Below are 19,850 nucleotides of genomic sequence, written 5' to 3' on the forward strand. Positions count from 1 at the left end.
CCAGTGAAAACGTGTTCTGGTCTGAATCAGGAGAGAAATCTGCACAGATCAAGAAGTGTTCAAACAGCTCTGTGTCTGGATTTTGATGTGAGAGACAACAGGAGATTCACTTTTTCACTATTATTATGGATTACGGACTTGTTATTTTACCAGGAAGCATCAGTTTGAAGTTAAAAGCGTCTTAATGCTGGATTTGTTTCATCTTTTGTCTTCTCTAGATGTTAACTGATGGACTGTGGATTACTGTGATGTTTTTATCAGCTGTTTGGACTCTCATTCTGACGGCACCCATTCACTCGCAGTGAGCAAGTGATGCAATGCTACATTTCTCCAAATCTGACGAAGAAACAAACTCATCCTAATCTTGAATGGACTAAGGGTGAGCACATTTTCAGCACATTTTTTCATTTTGGGGTGAACTATTCCTGTTCCTTTAAGTAATGCAACACGTGATTCTCAACAAGTAGCACAAACACAGTGATGCCTGACTAACACTAAGCACATTTTCTCATCCGGTCCAAACTACATTAACGCATTTTTTTCCTACATAGGTTCCTACTTTCTTCTTTACTACTGCATCCAAGATTCAACTTCAGATGTTTACGGCATGAAGCATGTGCTCCACATTACAGAGCCAAGTCACATCATTAGCATTTTACACGGAAGAAAAAAAAACAATACCAAACACGTAACATAAAAAATATGAGTCTTCCATAAAATCATGAGAGTTTAGTCCACATTTCTTATGTTTTTGGTCCTAGATGTTAAACACCAGCTGTCAAATCTGCTGAGAGAAGTGGATCTCAGCTAACAAACGTAACTTCCTCGAAGAACTACAGCAGAGAAACCATTTAACTTGTTTCTTTTTTTGACGTTTAATAAGATCTGGCAGTCTAAATCACGTATATCCCGCTGAGAAAATATTTCAAACTCGTGTCCCTTGCAGAGACCAATTACTGCGATGAAGTCTGACGCACTGATCGTCAGCAGACGTTTCCACATGTTTAGACGAGGAAAACCAAACACATATAACACACGGTTTACACTAGAGCCGTTAATATATGCCAATATATATAAAAGTCCAAAAATGCTAAAAAAAAACCTTTATATATAACAGTCAGAATTTTAAAGTCAGTAAGATTTTTTAAAATGTTTTTGAAAGAGGTCTCTTTCTTCTCACAAAAGCTGCATTTATTTGATTAAAAATACAGTAAAAACTGAAAAATTGTGACATATTTTTACAATTTAAAACAGCTGTTTTCCGTTTGAATCGGTGTTAAAATATAATTTATTTCTGTGATGCTCCGCTGTATTTTCAGCATCATTCCTCCAGTCTCCAGTGTCACGTGATCTTCAGAAATCATTCTTCGCTGCTCAAGAAACATTTCTGATTATTATCGACTGGAGAAATGATGCCGCAAATTCAGCTTGACGCTGCTGAAACAAGTCTGTCTTAACTCTCTCACACTAGGAAACTTAATGGCCACATAGAAAACACAGTTAAATAATTATGGCTTTTACAATGTAGCTTAATATTATGTGACCCAGCCTTCAGCAAAGGGCCAGTGATTGATGTCTGCATTGCTCCCATTCCTGAGAGAATCCGTCTCTCTGGATTGACAGGAACGTTTGCCTGGTAAACAGAGACATTCCTCGGACTCTGAGCTCTGAGAACACACACACACACACACACACACACACACACACACACACACACACACACACACACACACACACACACACACACACCTTGTCAGCTCAAAACCACATTACTATTTTGTCGTCCAGGCAACAAAAACAGAGACAAGTGAAATTAGTGAAAATATTATTAAATACATGATATTAGAGCATCTCTCAATCTTAAAAAAAATAAAATGTTCTTACCGAAAATAGTTTTTTAATTTTAAATAAAAAAAGACATATGCTTTCTTATAGAACATCAAGCCAAATTAAGGAACATTACAAATTCTATGTAAATAAATATATAAAAAATTAAATACATTAATATTTTTCTTAAAGAAAATAAAACCTGTTTTATGATCATAATTAAATCATTTTCTTATATATAATGAAGGCTATTTTACATTTATTAAAATAAAATAAAATATAAAATAAAATAAAATAACATTTTAGGAATAAATAAATTAAGGAATTTTCTTACAGAAGATAGTTCATAATAATTTTAAATAAATAAAAACATATGCTTTCCTATAGAAAATAAAGCCAAATGAAGGAACATTACTAATTTTATGTAAATAAATACACAAATCATTAAACACATAATAGATATTTTTCTAATAGTAAATGAAGCCTGTTTTAGGATCACAAATTAAAAAAAATATTTTTCTTACAGATAATGTAGCTTATTTTAGGAATAAATAAATGAATTAATTTTCTCAGCTTATTTAATAAATCCAAATCAATAAACAAACAAACATTTTCCATCACCAAATGATACATAGGTTTAGTTTATCATCATTTACAGAGAAAGAAATATTATGACATGGATTGGATAATCAGTGCTGAAATAACAAACACTGACGGTTTGGGCATTTATTATTATTATTTTTTTTTATTGAGAAAAGACACCACTGTATTTCTGCAGAAGAATGCTGTATTGCATCAAACTACAGAAAACAATATGGATAAAAGAGTGTAAAAATGGAGATGAAACACCTGGATATGAGAGAACAAACAGCCTTTATTCACATCAGAGCTGATTCACTTCATAAATTCACTTCGTTAGGAACAGTCGCTCGGCTAATTGGCTTTTTAGGGGAAGAGGAAAAGGAAGTGGTTTAACGCTTTAAATTAAACAAGAAAAAAGTCTTAATTTGGTTTCCTTGTCTGGAAACAAAGCTGAATCTCTTTCTAGAATTCAAGGTGAAACTTTTTCATCAGCTGACGGCACCCATTCACTTGCAGTGAGCAAAGTGATGCAATGCTACATTTCTCCAAATCTGATGAAATACAGTGTGAGTACACTTTCAGCAAATGTTCATGTGTGGGTGAACTATTCCTTTACCTAAAAACAAAAGAGCGGACTGTGTATCACTCATCTAAAAACGATTGATATCACAGAAGCGGCTCATGCATAAAACAGACTCTCATATTGTTTCACTTAAAGTCCAGCTCTTAGGAAAATGCATTTTGTGAGTGCAGCAAAATCTGAATACAAGATGTTTTTCTTTCCCACATCCCACACTTGGATCGATCCTGACCTTTGCCCTCTAATCGTTCAATCTGGATTGAATTGAAGCTGAGATCTGTTAGTATGCAGGAGAAGCGTATATATTGCACAGAGTGATTCAGCATTTGCTCCGCTATCACGAGACGGTCAACAAGTGTCCAGAGAAAGTGAGCTCAGTGCCGTCTCTGCTGCCAAACATGAGCACATCTGAGTGTTTGCTGAATACGTAAAGAGCTCGCTGGACTCAAAGACGGCTTCTGTAGAGGTCTCTGAAGACATGGAAGGAAAAATCATGTTGAAAATTAGGAGAATATTTCGGACCTTTAATCATTCAATATAAATAGCATAAATAGCTAACAGACTAATTATTTTTTTGTTTGTTTCTTATAGAAGATGAAGCCTATTTTAGGACCATTACTCATTTAAAACAAATATTAATTGTATAAAATTAAGCCTATTTTATGATAATTAATAATTAAAATAAACACAATATAATTTTGTTCACAGTTCTTACAAAGGATTTAGGCAAGGAGAATTAATAATTTAATATAAATATTTTTTGTATAAGTTTTTCATCTTTAGTTTAAAACTATTCATTATTTTTTTTTATTATAATAATCAAATATTTCTCATAAGAAAAGCAGCCTTTTTTAGGACCATTAACAATTATGAAAGAAAGAAAGAAATAATTTCTTACAGAACATGAAGCCTATTTTAAGGGGCATTAATCATAATAAATAAATAAACAAACAAACAAAAAAAATGCTCAAAAAAGGATGATTATTAATTTTAAATAAATAAATATTTCTTACAGAACATTAAGTATTAAGAATAAATAAAACAAATAAACATACAAAAAATTATTTTTGAAAAAGAAGCATGTTTTTTTCACCATTATTCATTTGACATAAAGAAATAAAGAAATAAATAAGATATATAGGACATTCTCAGCACTGCCTCTAGAGGCGCTACAGTGAACCTCATCTTCTTCTGTCTGTTTTCTCTCGTCTGACCATAAAGTATATTTTCTTGCCAAAATATTGATTGATAGCTTCTAATCAAGAGATTGTGCCAGGAAAAGTACTTAGAAGTACTAAAGTCTGGAAAAACGAAGAAGAACAAAAAAAGCTCAAAGATGTGATTCAGAAATGAAACAAACCAGACCGGTTAACTTCCACAGAATAATGCATTAATCTATACTAAAACATTTCTTCAGGTAAAGCTCCAAAACGGCTCTTAACTCACACTTGCATCCAGAAGCACATTCATTAAAAAGCATATTTGTCAACTTTTTCTGAAATCAGAAGAAAAGCAGAGAGAACGATCCCACTGAGAACCACACATGAACCACTGAACAGACAACACCGACACTGTCTTTAATAAGATGTTTACATGCATCTTCACAAGAACAAGTGCTGTTTGCCCGTGCACAACTCCGAGGGGTTAACAGTGTTGCTATGCATTTGCTAGGTGTTGCTAAGTGCATGTTGGCATGTTACTAGGTGGCTGTTTTCTCTTTGACGTATAGGTTTTGTTGCTCTTTTTATGTTGCTTTGAAAAAAAAACATAAGTTACATGTTTTTTCAAAAGACAATGAAGCATATTTTAGGACCACTAATAATTATAAAAAATATTATATATTTTTCTATTATATATATATATATATATATATATATATATATATATATATATATATATATATATATAGATGTATTTTTCTTGCAGGATCATTAATCCTTAAAAATACATGCACATACACTTATAGAAAACAAGGAATATTTTAGGACAATTAATTTACATATTTTAGGGGAAGAACCAAACCTCATATAACGAGGTCTGAGCTAATATAAGACTTATATTTAGTATTAATCTATTGATGGTACACTTGCAAGCATTCATTAGACTCTGCATGCATATAAACGTATATAATATACCTGTTTTGAACTCCCGAACTGACTCAAATGATTCGCGATCTCCAAACTGACTCAAATGATTCGCGGACCCGCTTTGAACTCCCGAACTGACTCAAATGATTCGCGAACCTGCTTTGAACTCCTGAACTGACTCAAATGATTCGCGATCTCCAAACTGACTCAAATGATTCGCGGACCCGCTTTGAACTCCCGAACTGACTCAAATGATTCGCGAACCTGCTTTGAACTCCCAAACTGATTCAAATGATTCGCGAACCTGCTTTGAACTCCTGAACTGACTCAAATGATTCGCGATCCCCAAACTGACTCAAATGATTCGCGGACCCGCTTTGAACTCCCGAACTGACTCAAATGATTCGCGAACCTGCTTTGAACTCCCAAACTGATTCAAATGATTCGCGATCCCCAAACTAACTCAAATGATTCGCGGACCCGCTTTGAACTCCCGAACTGACTCAAATGATTCGCGAACCTGCTTTGAACTCCCGAACTGATTCAAATGATTCGCGATCCCCAAACTAACTCAAATGATTCGCGGACCCGCTTTGAACTCCCGAACTGACTCAAATGATTCGCGATCCCCAAACTAACTCAAATGATTCGCGGACCTGCTCCGAACTCCCGAACTGACTCAAATGATTCGCGATCCCCAAACTAACTCAAATGATTCGCGGACCCGCTCCGAACTCCCGAACTGACTCAAATGATTCGCGATCCCGCTCCGAACTCCCAAACTGATTCAATTGATTCGCGATCCCCAAACTAACTAAAATGATTCGTGAACCTGCTTTGAACTCCCGAACTGACTCAAATGATTCGCGATCCCCAAACTAACTCAAATGATTCGCGAACCTGCTTTGAACTCCCGAACTGACTCAAATGATTCGCGATCCCCAAACTAACTCAAATGATTCGCGGACCCGCTTTGAACTCCCGAACTGACTCAAATGATTCGCGATCCCCAAACTAACTCAAATGATTCGCGGACCTGCTCCGAACTCCCGAACTGACTCAAATGATTCGCGATCCCCAAACTAACTCAAATGATTCGCGGACCCGCTCCGAACTCCCGAACTGACTCAAATGATTCGCGGACCCGCTCCGAACTCCCGAACTGACTCAAATGATTCGCGATCCCGCTCCGAACTCCCAAACTGATTCAAATGATTCGCGATCCCCAAACTGACTCAAATGATTTGCGAACAATGGCTCTTCTGTGGCATCACTTTTATTTTTAAGAGAGTGTTTCTGAAGCAATGATGCTTGCCTCTGCAAACACAGCTAATTTCATTACTTTTCATTACAGACAGACAAACCTGGCTGGAATCATTAATGAGTCTGTTCTTCAGTAGCGAGACGTTCGGTCCGAGATCTTTCCAGATCTTTCTTCTGCTCAGTGTCAGGCTAATGATCTCTCCAAGCACAAAACTCTGGCCAGATTTAGTGGGGTACGAAATGCACTCCTGACGCTGGCGAGCAAATATGACTTGCATTTGCACATTTTTTCAATTTATCTCATTGAATTAAGGACGCAGACTTTTGGACACTGCAGCGGGACCTTGAGTAAAGCCATCCGTCTTCAAGGCATCAGCTGAAAACATGATAAATGTGAACAGGTTGTGCAATGAAAGGTCACAGCGGTCTGTTTCCAAAGCATCCTGAAGAGATCCTGAGCCAGACTTTAGTTCTGAAGAACTGGCTCTGATTTCATGCTTCTGCATTCGCATCACATGCAAAAAATGTTTTAATTTTGACCAATTAAATGAACTTCAAAAGACCTTTGAATATATCAAATAATGATCAACAAAAGCAGAATATTTATTTCTAATTTTTATGCTTTGAAAAATATTCTGGTAACTATTAAGAAAACTATTTAGAACATTATTTGGTCATTGAAACAAAGTTAATATCAGTCACTAAACAAAACAAAAAATGTGTAACTTATAGTAAAATAAATAAAACCAAACAATACAATTTTAACTTTTTATTTTATAACTTGATCTTCTAAAGTACTTAAAACTGAACTAAAAACTATATAACATATTAATAATGACAGAAACACACAACAAAATTACTAAAATTGAAATGAAAATGGAAAATATGTAAACAAATATTTTAAAAAAATCTAAAAATATCTAAACAAATAACTGAAAAAAAAAATTATTTGGTGAAAAACTAAACTAAGAACTAAAGTTTCTAGAAGTAATGTAAAATACTAAATATATATACTAACTATATACTAAAACTATAAATTGAGATTTATTTATTTACTTTTTATTAATGATCCTAAAATAGGCTTCATTTTCTATGAGAAACGTTATTATTTATTAATTAATTTATTAATTAATTCAACTTTTTAAAGGGCCTAAAATATGCCTTGTTTTCTATTAACCAAAAACAACTATTTATATATTTACAATTATTAATTGTCCTAACATAGGCCTCATTTAAAAAAGTATTTAAGAAAATGTTTTTATTTAAAATTCTGAATTACTTAAAAACACCAAAGAAGACATAAAATAGTAAAATAAAAGCTAATTCAGAAGATTAATAAAAGTTATAATCTTCAGAAGTATTTCAGTACTATTTATTTCATGTTTACTAACAAATAATAACAACGATTTGAATTTTTTGAAACAAATGGCATTAGCTACCCGTTTTACTTCAGTAACTAGTCACTAGTCACTAACTAAGTGAGTTTAACCAGCAGGAATCCTTCAGCGATTCACAGCCTTCGTCTCGCTCAGCTCTCATTTCTGAGCTCAGTACACCTGGATGACATTTTTCTTCCCTGAGGGAAAGAAATTGTTTTGTAGCAATAGTCAAACATAAACCTCCAGACGTATTTCACAATAATGCAGTCTGACAACTCAATCCAGCCGGCTGACTTTCTGGAGGAGGGGAAGAAATGAGTGGAACTAATACACAACAGCTGTTTGTGCTCCAGCGCAGTGACAGCTGTGAGACGGACGGACGGACGGACGGACGGAGCACAGTCTGACCGCTCAAACAGCACACAGACCAACACCAGCGCTTCATCTGTCATATTTCACATATGACTTCTCTACGCTATCCATTTCTCCCATCAGAGGAAGATCTGGTTCCTTTTACCTTAACCGTAAAGTCTGCGACACTGATGACATGATGTACATATATATATCCAAACGAGGATATGATGAGTCAAAGGAAATCAGACCTGAACACCATCAACTGACCCGATCGTCTACCTTTATAGATTAGGACTTAATATATTATTTACACTATCATTCAAAATTTTCATCAGCAAAGATTTCTTAATATTAGATTAAAAAACTTAAACTTAAAGAAAAAAAAACCTGAAGCACTACAAACAAAAATTAAAACTGAAAAAAATAAATAAATAAATAAATAAATAATAATAATAATAAATACATAAATAAATACATAATAAAAATCCCTCTCTCTCCCTCTCTCTCCATATATTAAATATAAAGAGAAAAATGTCATTCATCCAATAAATTTTTTTCAGGGCATTTACATATATAATAAAACAGGCTTACTTTTCTATAAGTGAAATGTATTTATTTATATATATATATATATATATATATATATATATATATATATATGTATTTATGTATGTATGTATTTATTTTAATTACTTAAGGTCCAAAAATAGGCTATATTTTTCTATAAGAACATTTTTATTTATTTATAAATAATTAATTATCAATTTAAAAGAAAAAGAAAACTGGAAATAGTAAAATAAAGAAGTGTTTAAGACTCAAATGCATGCATAATGTATTATATTAATATGAAAATACATGCAGCCTTGGTGAGTAGAAGTGGCTTCTTTGTTTTATATATATATATATATATATATATATATATATATATATATATATATATATATATAAAATATAATTTTACATAAATATTATGAATGTTAACAGAAAACATATTACAACAGATTCAAATCATTGTGATATTCGTAGTGCTTAAATTGACTTTGTCAGCCCTAATATGAATGTTATGGCCCGTCTGAGGTATAATTCAATAATTTCACTAAATCAGAGTGGACTTCTGCAGGGTCGTTAATTGGGATATCATATCTCTCCATGAAATCAAACCCTCACTCACGGCCTCCAAAAGAAAACTGGCTAATGACTCATTTCCTCTCGTTCTCGTAACATTTCATTGCCAGAGTTTGGGTTGTGTTTGTAACTCAATCTGCTGCTACGAGCCGCTTCTACAAGCAAAGGTCAAAGTGACATCAGCTGGGGTCAAACCTGCTTCCGGTGACCCGAGTCTGGCCCGAATTCAGCTCAGAGATTACTAGGATCACACATTCAGAAGAGAGACATATATATATATATCTTGTGGTCGATTCAATAACTTCTGTCAATCATTGTCCAAATGTGCATATAATAAAGTTTATAATACATGTGCACAATTAACTCATAAAGCCACATTGAGATCCCCAAATCTCTGGAACTGAACCGCACAGGGTCCTAAGAATTGGTATATCAAAAGAAATGTTTGTTAAGAACCAGAATCTAAAAGATTATTAAGCTGTCTATAATGTATCTTGAGTTACAGGAACGCAAACCTCAGGAAAGCATCACAAAAAGTGCTTTTCACCATCGGCTCATAATGCAACAAAGATTGCTGAAGTCAACAGATTTTACTAAAAGACAGATCTCGGAGTAGAGATAAAATAATGATGCTGGCATCTTTCGTCCTGTAATTTGGCTCCAAATCTCAGGTGATGGGAATTTTGACCCTCTTCTAAGTTTCCATTCATTGCATTTAACATTTTGGCCTTCAACACTATTTATCACCATGTCTTTCTTCAGAAAGTATATGAACAAAATCATGAACGAAAGTCTTTGCAACCATCTTTAAAGCATATGAGGGTAAAAGTGAAAAGAGGCACTTGTGAAGAGTTAAATTAAACTGTTTTAACCATAGCATTTTCAGAAAATGTGCAACGAACAGAAGTATGTTTGGATTTATTTCTGTCCAGATCGCTTTTACAGCCTCTTATCATGAAAGCCCAGAGTTAACAGGACAACATCTGTTTTTCTTATTGATTTTCATTTCTTTTGGAGCACATACTGTGCAAGCGGAAGGAGAAATCCAGCCAGTCATCGCCAGAATCAGCGCTCCGGCCAACGAAAAGGGACACGGGTGACAGATCACCATCGCTGAATCTGGATATTAGATTTCAAGCTCTCTTCACATTTGAGGCTCATATAATCAGCCGAAAATATTTCACATCCTGACTCGATGGTGACCAACTGTACACTTCACTTCAGGTCAGACATGTTAGTAAACCAGCACCCCCTTGTGGAGGAGCTCATGTGTGAGCAATGCACAAATAAATAAATAAAATGAAATAATTATAATTATTATATTTAATACTTTTTCAAAGATTCTTTTGTTGAACCATTAGGTGTTTTTTTACTGCAATACTGTCATTAATTAAAAATGATTTTCCCCTAAATGCTTACACATGTGTTCTGCCATTTTTTTATTTGATTTAATATTTTACAGCCAGCAGTACTATATGTATGTATGTATTTATCTATCTGTCTATATATCTATCTATCTATCTATCTATCTATCTATCTAGACAGATAGATAGATAGATGTGTATTTATATGTTATTATTTTTTTTTCTTTAATTATGTTAATATTGTTTGTGCTGCAATTTTTTGCTTATATAAAGATAAATACAATTTTCTAATTTATTAATAGAACATCATTATACACACACACACACACACACACATATATATAGGCATATATAAAATGTTAATACTGCTGCTTGTGCTGTAATCTATGCTAATTCAAATAGTTTTGGATTATAATAATTAGAAAAAGCAAGAATTGGGGGATAAATGTGCTTAATTGTCATGTCAATATTGTAATGACTTACTTACTTAGTCATTAAACGCAAAAAAGTCTTAATGTTTTTTGGGTTATGACTCCTGAGAAGTAAGACTCTTTCAATGCTCATCTTTCAATGTTTAAGAGGAAAAAAAATATCAGTGCTCTGTATCATTACGGTCTATGATTTATTCTTAAATGGGCTTGTCCTGTGACCAAAAAGTGTTTTCTATAAAAAAAAAGAAAAGGCCACAGTATAAAAAAAGAAAAGAAAAATTCTCTATTTCTGTCACTCTCGCTTTCGGTTTTGGCTGCTTTTAGGCTTGAGGGAACAAAATCAGTTTGTCAACTTCACTTAAATTCCCATGTCACTGCATTTGTCTCTGCGAGAGCCTGACGGTCTATGGCATGTACAGGGAGATAAACATTTCCATGTTTTCAGTGGAAAAGCCCTGGGAAACATGGCTGCATGTTCACATTCACATTTTTCTCCGTCCGAGAATGGCAGATGAAGTATTTCAGCAAACAACGGGAGAAATGAATCAGTAAGACAGGTGCACAGAGATGAGCTGAACTGAAGTCATTCCCAGACAGGAGAGGACCCTTCAACATCAAGGGAAGAGACGAGGGCATCTCAGTCAAACATTTACAATCTGGGTCAGCAGTTAGTCAAACAGAGGACAGATGAGGAGAAGACGGCAATACAAAACCACTCCGTGCATTTATACACAGTACTGATGAAAACATTCCCACATCTCATACATCTTCAGGATTTTTGCATCATTTTTCTGGCCATTCAAAATTAGAGCTATTTTTTCGAATAGTTTTAAAGAGTTTGCATTGATGCATTTGGCAGATGCGTTTATTAAAAGTGACATTACAGTGTTAAATCTTTCTGGATTTATTTTGCTTTACAATAATATAAATTTGGTAGGAAATGTGCTTAATTGTCACGTAAATAATGTCATAAAAATGCAAATCTTAAGAGTTTTAAAACTATTCTTTATTTATTTTCATAGTGCAAAATATTGAGTTTGGGGTAAAATATGTTCTATATGTTTTTCACTCTTTGACAACATACATTCATCAAAATAATATTTATCATAAAGCAAACTAAAAAGTCTAAAAAATGATAAAATTACGTAAATAATATTTTAATTTACACATTTTTTAGATCATCTTTTTTTATCTCTCTGTATTTAAATATGTATTATTTTTTACACTATAGTTTGGTACAGTTTTATGAATTTGGTTTATTGTCATGACAACGTTATAAAATCTTAATGTGTTTTTAATTTTCATACTTCATATCATTTTATACTGTAATAATGCAAAATATAGTTTTTGAGTAGCCTACATACTCTTGGATTTGGCTGAAATATGATTAAATACGAAACGACTACACGATTCAATATTTTAGAGCTGATCATAACTATAAAACGATAGAGACACTATAAAAATGTCCATGACTTGCTGCTAAATACAGTTTCTCCTTTAGACTTTGGGGTGCTCGGCTCATGAACATGAATCTGAATATGATCTACACATGTTTTGGACAGGTTTTTCACTTTTTGACAACAAACTTTATAATGTTAGCTGAATGCTGGGACATGTGTGTGGGGGGGGGGGGTAACAGGATTTTTATTGTGGGAAAAGTAAACACACACACACACACACACACAAAGTCCTGCATGACAATACAGGGCACCGCATCCCTGCTCAACACAAGCATCTCATGCATTCATTCACATCACTAACACACATCCAGCTGCAGTCACACAACATCAAAGCACCTGAAACACACCAACAGAGCAGAAAAGTGCTGCCCTAAACAGTCGCAGCACGTTTTCCGCACTCAACAAGCTGAACACAACACAGCACAGAGAGAGAAACGCGGCGCTCGCACTGATTTCCAGACGCGCCTGCGTCATAATGGACACAGACGGCACGTCATAATGGATCAAAGATACAAAGTAACAGCGGCGGCGCGCCAAATGTATCTTACCTCAGTGCGAGCTCGAGCGCGTCCGGCAGCCGTTCAGCGTCTGAGCTCGCGGATCATGCGAGACGGGGCAGGATGGTTGGTCGGGAAGATGGGAAGGAACTACAGGAAGTGACTAGTGAGGGGCAGATCCCGAGAACATTCACTCGAGACCTGCGCAGAATCAGATCAGCCGGACACCACACTACACTCGGGCCAGGGACGTTTTTTATTCCCAGTCGCGGACTTTGACTAGGCCCGTCCCAAAGCAATCGGCGCTCGTACACTCGACAAAAACAACAATAACGCCTGGCATGAGTGTCACAAGACTTTAATTGTGGCTCATGCAGGGTTTATACAGGGATTCTTAAATTTACCACCTATTTTACTACCATCACAATATTTTTACTACCAACACAGCTTTAAACTTCAACTGTAGCAGTGTTAAGTGTTAAGTAAAGTGACAGAGAGAGAGAGAGAGAGAGAGAGAGAGAAAACATCAAACAGAAAACACAAAGCCTCTCTTTGAAAAGGATTTCGTTTTGTATTAATCTTATCTTCATTTTAATCCATGTTTCATTAGTTTGTATAAATCACAACACGTTCAGACATGAACCGAAACTCAGTGTATAGGTAGCCTAGGCTACTCACCTCACAGACCTAAACAAATTAGAAATATCCTATATCTATTATCTACAGAAAGGTTGAAATTTCTACTTTTAAACAGAACCATTCAAAACTACCGTATTTTCCGGACTGTAAATCGCACTTTTTTTCATAGTTTGGCTGGTCCTGCGACTTATAGTCAGGTGCGACTTATTTACCAAAATTTATTTGACATGAACCTGGTTTGCATGCGCGCTTTTGCTCGCTCTCTCTAGATTCGCAGGAGATTTGAACTAATTTCCAGGCATCATAACATTACAAAAGGCAATTGTAATATTTTTTTATTACTATTTTGGTATGATGAACATTCACCTGCCAGTGTGACGGATAACCTTTTGAGATTTACTCGCCAAACGGAAAATCTAAACGCACTTGGCGCTTGTTAATTTCGGACCCTGGCTGCGGGCCAATAAAAACTGGACCGCGGGACGCAGTTGGCCCGTGGGCCGTAGTTTGGACACCCATGATATAGACCCAGATAGATGGGGCTTCGAAAATTTACTACCTCGTCAGATAACGTTTACTACATTTTACTGGCTTTAATTTGGCATAATTTAATTTACTACTTTTTACAACCCCGCATAAACCCTGTCATGATACCATACCATCCAAATTATAGCCCTGATGTTGACTAGATGTTGAGCTGGAGTGGGTGTCTTTCTCTGCGGCTTTAGTATCTAATTTCCACTTTTTTTTCTCTCGCCTTCTCACCCCGACCCTTTTATTTCCGTTTTTTACCCACGGCCGCGTTATGCATATTGTTTGTTTGTTTCTATGCTTCTTCTATCTAATGTCAACGTCTTTGCTGTTGATTTTTTCTTCCTACTCTTCTACTTATTATTCTTCTTACTTGGCGGTCACGGCCAGTGCAGCTGGCATCCAACTTAAAGGAGCATTGCTGCCACCTACAGTACTGGAGTGTAAAACAGATTAGCGGGGGAAAGAAAACAGGTGATGACTGCACGCGTGGTGGGTGGTGGGCCGTGTCTCAAATCACACACTACACTACTACACGTGCCCTTTAAAAAAATGGAATATACAATGCACAGTATGCGTAGGATTTAAAATGCATTTTCTGTACTACATCTTACAAAGGCCTTGTTTGATGTACTTGTTTACTGAATAGTGTGGAGCATATACTGTATACTACATACTATTTTTAAATAGCAAGTTAAAAAAAGAGAACACTATCAAATTGCATTTTAAAATAATTTTTACTTTATAAAAGGCAACACAACCAATACTATTATAAATACTACAATCTTTAAATATATTAATAATATTTAAGTATATTACATATTTTAGATAGCGACGATGATTGTATTTTTTTTTAGATTATATTTGTGTTACTTAGTATGAAACTGAATGTTTGACTGAATGACCTGTTATCAAATACATTTTTAGGAGAAAAAAAAACTATGTATTTATTAATGCAATATTTATTAATAGGGGTTGTGCGATATAATAAGAATTTTGTAAAACAATTTGATTATGTTATGAAGTTGTTAAAAGATGATAATACTTGAAAGTTAAGCCGATTACTTATTAAATATAAAAAAAATATAATATTCAATGTCCAGAATTATCAACTTTATCCTCAGATCACCAAATTATATATATGTAATATTTAACTGAGGTATCAGTATGCATAAAATATTGAATTGGAGTTAAAATTGCTATGAAAATATTTTAAGTTTTTTAATAATTTAAGTTTGTATAATTGATTGTGTATTTAGTTTTTTTTACCTTGATGGCTCACTATAGACTGGGGTTGTTATAGTTAACTAAGATAATAATAATAATAATAATAATAATAATAATAATAATAATAATAATAATAATAATACTAAAATTAGTTACTGAAAATGAAATGAAAATAGAAAAAAAATGTATGTATATATATATATATATATATATATATATATATATATATATATATATAAACTATGAAGACATTAAAATCAAACTAAAAATTAAAAATAAAAATTTGCTAAACTAACAAAAATATTTAATGTAAATATTCAAAATAATTATAATAGTATCTCAATTATATTTTAAAATAACACAGCTAGTGAAATATTACACGTGAACTATACATTTTAGAGTTCCTCCTTTTGAAACGTAGCTTCATTGAAGAACACTCAGTATATCTCCAGACACAAACATCACTCTCATAGTGCACATGTCTGTTTAATCACTGATCTCAGATGAAACAAACATCTACCGGCATCGACACAATATGTTATGAATGTTAAAAAAATGCACTGGATAGATTTTCAATAAACGATAGAAAAATATTAAGAAACTATAGAACATCACTTAAACTCGGCCTCATACAACAGCTGGTGAATTTTTAATTTGACGGCGCTCTTCTTGGCGTAAGGAAGCCGTCTGAGATACGGCAGTAAACTAAACAAGAACATCTCGTCCTCCAAGTCCTCGTTGGCCTCCATCTGCCACTTCCTCTTGCGTCCCGAACCCTGCGATCCCGACGCGGAGTAGTGTGAGGATGTGTCCAGCATCCCGTGATCGCCCTCAAAGTCTTGTACGCCGAACGCAGAGTTCCCGTCCGCCGGGCTCTCGTCCTCCTTGTCCTCTTCGTCTCGGTCCTCCTCGGGCTCGTCGCTGGCCAGCGATCGGGACTGGATGAAGGGCGTCAGGAATGACATCTGCCAGCTGTACTTCCAGCTGCGATGGGACGTTCCCGAGGCTCGCCGGCGCTGCTCTGCACGCTTGTCTTTGATGAACATGTCCCGCAGACTCTTCCATCTCCTGCGACAGTCCTCTTCTGCACACAGACACAACAAACACCGCAGAAGACATGCATGATGTGATGCACACGCAACTGCTGCAAAACAGTCATGAAATATAAAGGGTGACTTTTTTGTGTGTGTGTGTGCAAATTTAATGTTTTTAAGCATATGCATGCTTAATGCAATCAACAATTAATTTAAAAACAAAAATAAACAGTGATTTTAGCATATGCACATATTTATAACTTAATATAATTGTACAATAGTCAATAAATAACACTATTGAAGACTTGCATGATATGACGCTGCAAAACAGACATGAAATATAAAGGGTGACTTTTTTCATCATTGTATTATTTTTTATTTTTTTGTGCTAATTTACTGTTTTTAAACATATGCACACTTTTATGCAATCTACAATAAATTTAAAAACAAAAATTAACCTTGATTTTAGCATATGCACATATTTAGAACTTAATATAATTTTACAATAGTCAATAAATAACACCGCTGAAGACATGCATGATATATAAAATATATGAAATATAAAGAGTAACTTTTTGTGTGTGTGCAAATTTAATGTTTTTAAGCATATGCATGCTTAATGCAATCAACAATAAATGTAACAACAAAAATAAACAGTGATTTTATCATATGCACATAAGTATAACTTAACAATTTTTACAATAGTCAATAAATAATCATTTAAGAATACAAATAAAATAGTAAACAATAAATTGTACAGTAATCAATAAAAGGAGACATGCATGATTAAATAATAATATAATAAACAATAAATGTTGAGATAATAAATATGCTGGATTTAAATATATGTATACACATGATAATAGAATCAAAAAATTTATGTTGAATAATCAATCAATAGTGATTGAAGCATGTCTATATCATGAATAATATAATTCAATATTTCACAATAAGCTATTTTTTTTAAATTTTTTTAATTAAGCATGTGTATATGTAACTAATAATTAACAGAGAATATTACAATAATAAAAAAACAGTGATTTAAACATTTTATTTATCATATGATTAACGATAAATCGTACAATTATTAATTCAAGCATCTGTATACTTAATTCATGAATTTATTAACAATAAATGTTCCAATAACCAATACATAGTGTTTGTGATTTAAGCATATTTAATTAATAACATGAATAGTCAATTGACCATTTAATTTAATTCACATAAAGTTAAAATGTGAGCAGTAATATACATTTTTTTTTTTACATGGAAAAAAGTGTTTAAGTCTGGGAACAGTTTAGATCATAATTTACGAAAACTAATAGTGAATATTTAAAACTTTCCCAGCATGCTCTATGCATATATATAGGCATGAATTAATTTATGCATGCAGCATCAAAAAAGTTATGCATGCGTACACTATACTTTGCAAAAAAAATATTTTTCATAATTTTTACTATACAAAGCCAAATCAGACTGGTGCAGCTCTAGTTCAAAATGAACGCTTTGTGCATCAAAACAGAATTCAGCTTTAATACAAACTCAATAAACTTTGGATGAAATCAAACCCCGCTTACTGTAACGTTACAAATGACCAAACTCAAAACAAGTCAAGTTCGCGGACAGTTAAGTGTCATTTCTACCCGATTGACCCATGCAATGCCTTTACAACTCTAATACACGTTCAGCTAGGTCTACCATGAAATGCAAACAGCATTCGTGGGATATAAATTCAATCTTTAAACCTGGATTCCTGTTAGCGTACTCTGAAACAAGCTAACAGCACACAGCTAGCTGTTTAGTAAGCAACAAACATCTCGAGAAACCGCGACTCTTAACTTACCAGGAATTTCCACTTGCAGACTCACGGCTCTCCATGCTTTGGCTTTTCTAGCAACGTCTTTGTATGAATTTATTGTAGAATTGTATAACTCGGGATAGTCGGACACCGCTGCTATTAACCTCTCCTCCATTGTTGTTAGCATTAGAGTTGTGACGTTCGCGAACGAACCGATTCTTTTGAACGGCTCATAAACATGAACGATGGGAGCCGAGTCGCGACTGGAGAGGAGCCGTTCTTTCTATCGTTCTTTTTTCCTATGCGTGTTCATACAAATGAGCTCCGCCAGGAGACAGAACAGTTATAGGGGGAGGGGCGCACCCAGCGCAGGCCAACCCTTTATAGCGTGATGATATTAGTTATTAGTTGTGCATGCATTTACATTGCATTTTGTGTTCATTTAAAACTTATTTTAAAATCATTAAAAATGTTCTTTTGTGATACTGTACTTGTATAGAAATGTTTCACTAAAAGCTGTTTTCCACAGACATTCATTGCAGCCCACTTTGTTATTGTTCATTGACTTGAAGGGGCTGATGTCCTATTTGCAAAGTTTACAGTAGTAATAGTATGTAGTATGTAGACATTTCCATTTTATTTATTCTAATTTTATCTACTTAAAAAAAAAAATTAGTTTTCTATCAAAATGTTCTTGTGTTATAACAATGTTCTTGTGTGGAAGTGTTTGTAGTAAAAGCTGTTTTGCACAGAAATTCATTGCAGCCGGCTTTGTTTTTTATGTTTATTTGTGAGTAGGTATTGTATGAATAACATAAGTCAACGTAGTTTTACACACACACACACACACACTTTGTACTAAAGGTAAATCAAAATAATGATGTCACTGTCTAAGCAGAGGGATTTGTGCAACCCTATGGAATATAGTCGACACATGAGAAATGAGGTAACAATCAATATTTCAGAATAATTCAAACTCAGATATTGGTGTGTGATATCTGAGCTTTAATTATTTGACTACAAATCTCACCTCATAATACCTCCCAGTGATTATTTCCAGGATAAACTGAGATGCTCCCAAGCTGGCTTCTTAAAACTGACTAAATATTTAAAAAGAGCCAAAAGAGCCATTCTTTTGAACGGCTCTTTGAAAGGAACGGATCGCGAAGATCCGGATCCCCTCAAAGAGCCATAAATCCCATCACTAGTTAGCATTGGGCGGAGATGTTTCTATCTAATAACTGTGTGGTATGGGACACGAGCGTTTATTCCGGTATGGGGCGCCTGTTGACCCAAAACTCCTAATTCTCATTGAGTTGTATTTAGACTTCAGCACACTGTTGTCTGTTTTGTAAAGGTATTTTTTCAAAACAACGTATAATCTTTTTAATGTATTATTAATAAGAATTACTATAGGCTTTAAAATTAGAAATCTGCTTAAGCGAATTCGCTGTATTTGTTTATCTTAATTATTCATATCTAGTAATCTAAAACGACTGTGATTGGTTCATTCTGATCACCGCTGAGAAAAGTAACAGGTGCCACGTGATAATACCTCACGCACGCGTCACGGACACGGTTATGAGTTTAAATTCCATTTTAACAACGGACGTTGACACGCTTTAATTTATATTGAATGTAAAAGTTATTTAATAGATTAGAAATACGATTT

At 34.2% G+C, this 19,850-nt stretch overlaps 2 protein-coding genes across 2 annotated transcripts in view; both read right to left on the reverse strand.

The window, feature by feature from the left end:
• The window catches only part of LOC127938689 (protein dispatched homolog 1), a 45,195-nt gene extending 32,037 nt beyond the window's left edge, over nucleotides 1–13,158 (reverse strand). The window contains exon 1 of the mRNA XM_052535496.1: nucleotides 13,001–13,158. The gene's annotated coding sequence lies outside the window, so the exon portion shown is untranslated. The remainder of the gene's footprint in view (nucleotides 1–13,000) is intronic.
• A 2,655-nt stretch (nucleotides 13,159–15,813) lies between these two features.
• Nucleotides 15,814–18,730, reverse strand: LOC127938122 (uncharacterized). Its single transcript, XM_052534546.1, has 2 exons — nucleotides 18,224–18,730; nucleotides 15,814–16,430 (listed from the first exon to the last, which is right to left on the reverse strand). The coding sequence occupies exons 1-2, from the start codon at nucleotides 18,363–18,365 to the stop codon at nucleotides 15,958–15,960; spliced, it is 615 nt and encodes a 204-aa protein (XP_052390506.1). The 5' UTR covers nucleotides 18,366–18,730; the 3' UTR covers nucleotides 15,814–15,957.
• Between the last annotated feature and the right edge of the window lie 1,120 nt (nucleotides 18,731–19,850).

The sequence above is a fragment of the Carassius gibelio genome, chromosome A20 (assembly GCF_023724105.1).
Source record: "Carassius gibelio isolate Cgi1373 ecotype wild population from Czech Republic chromosome A20, carGib1.2-hapl.c, whole genome shotgun sequence".
NCBI classification, from domain to species: Eukaryota; Metazoa; Chordata; class Actinopteri; order Cypriniformes; family Cyprinidae; genus Carassius; species Carassius gibelio.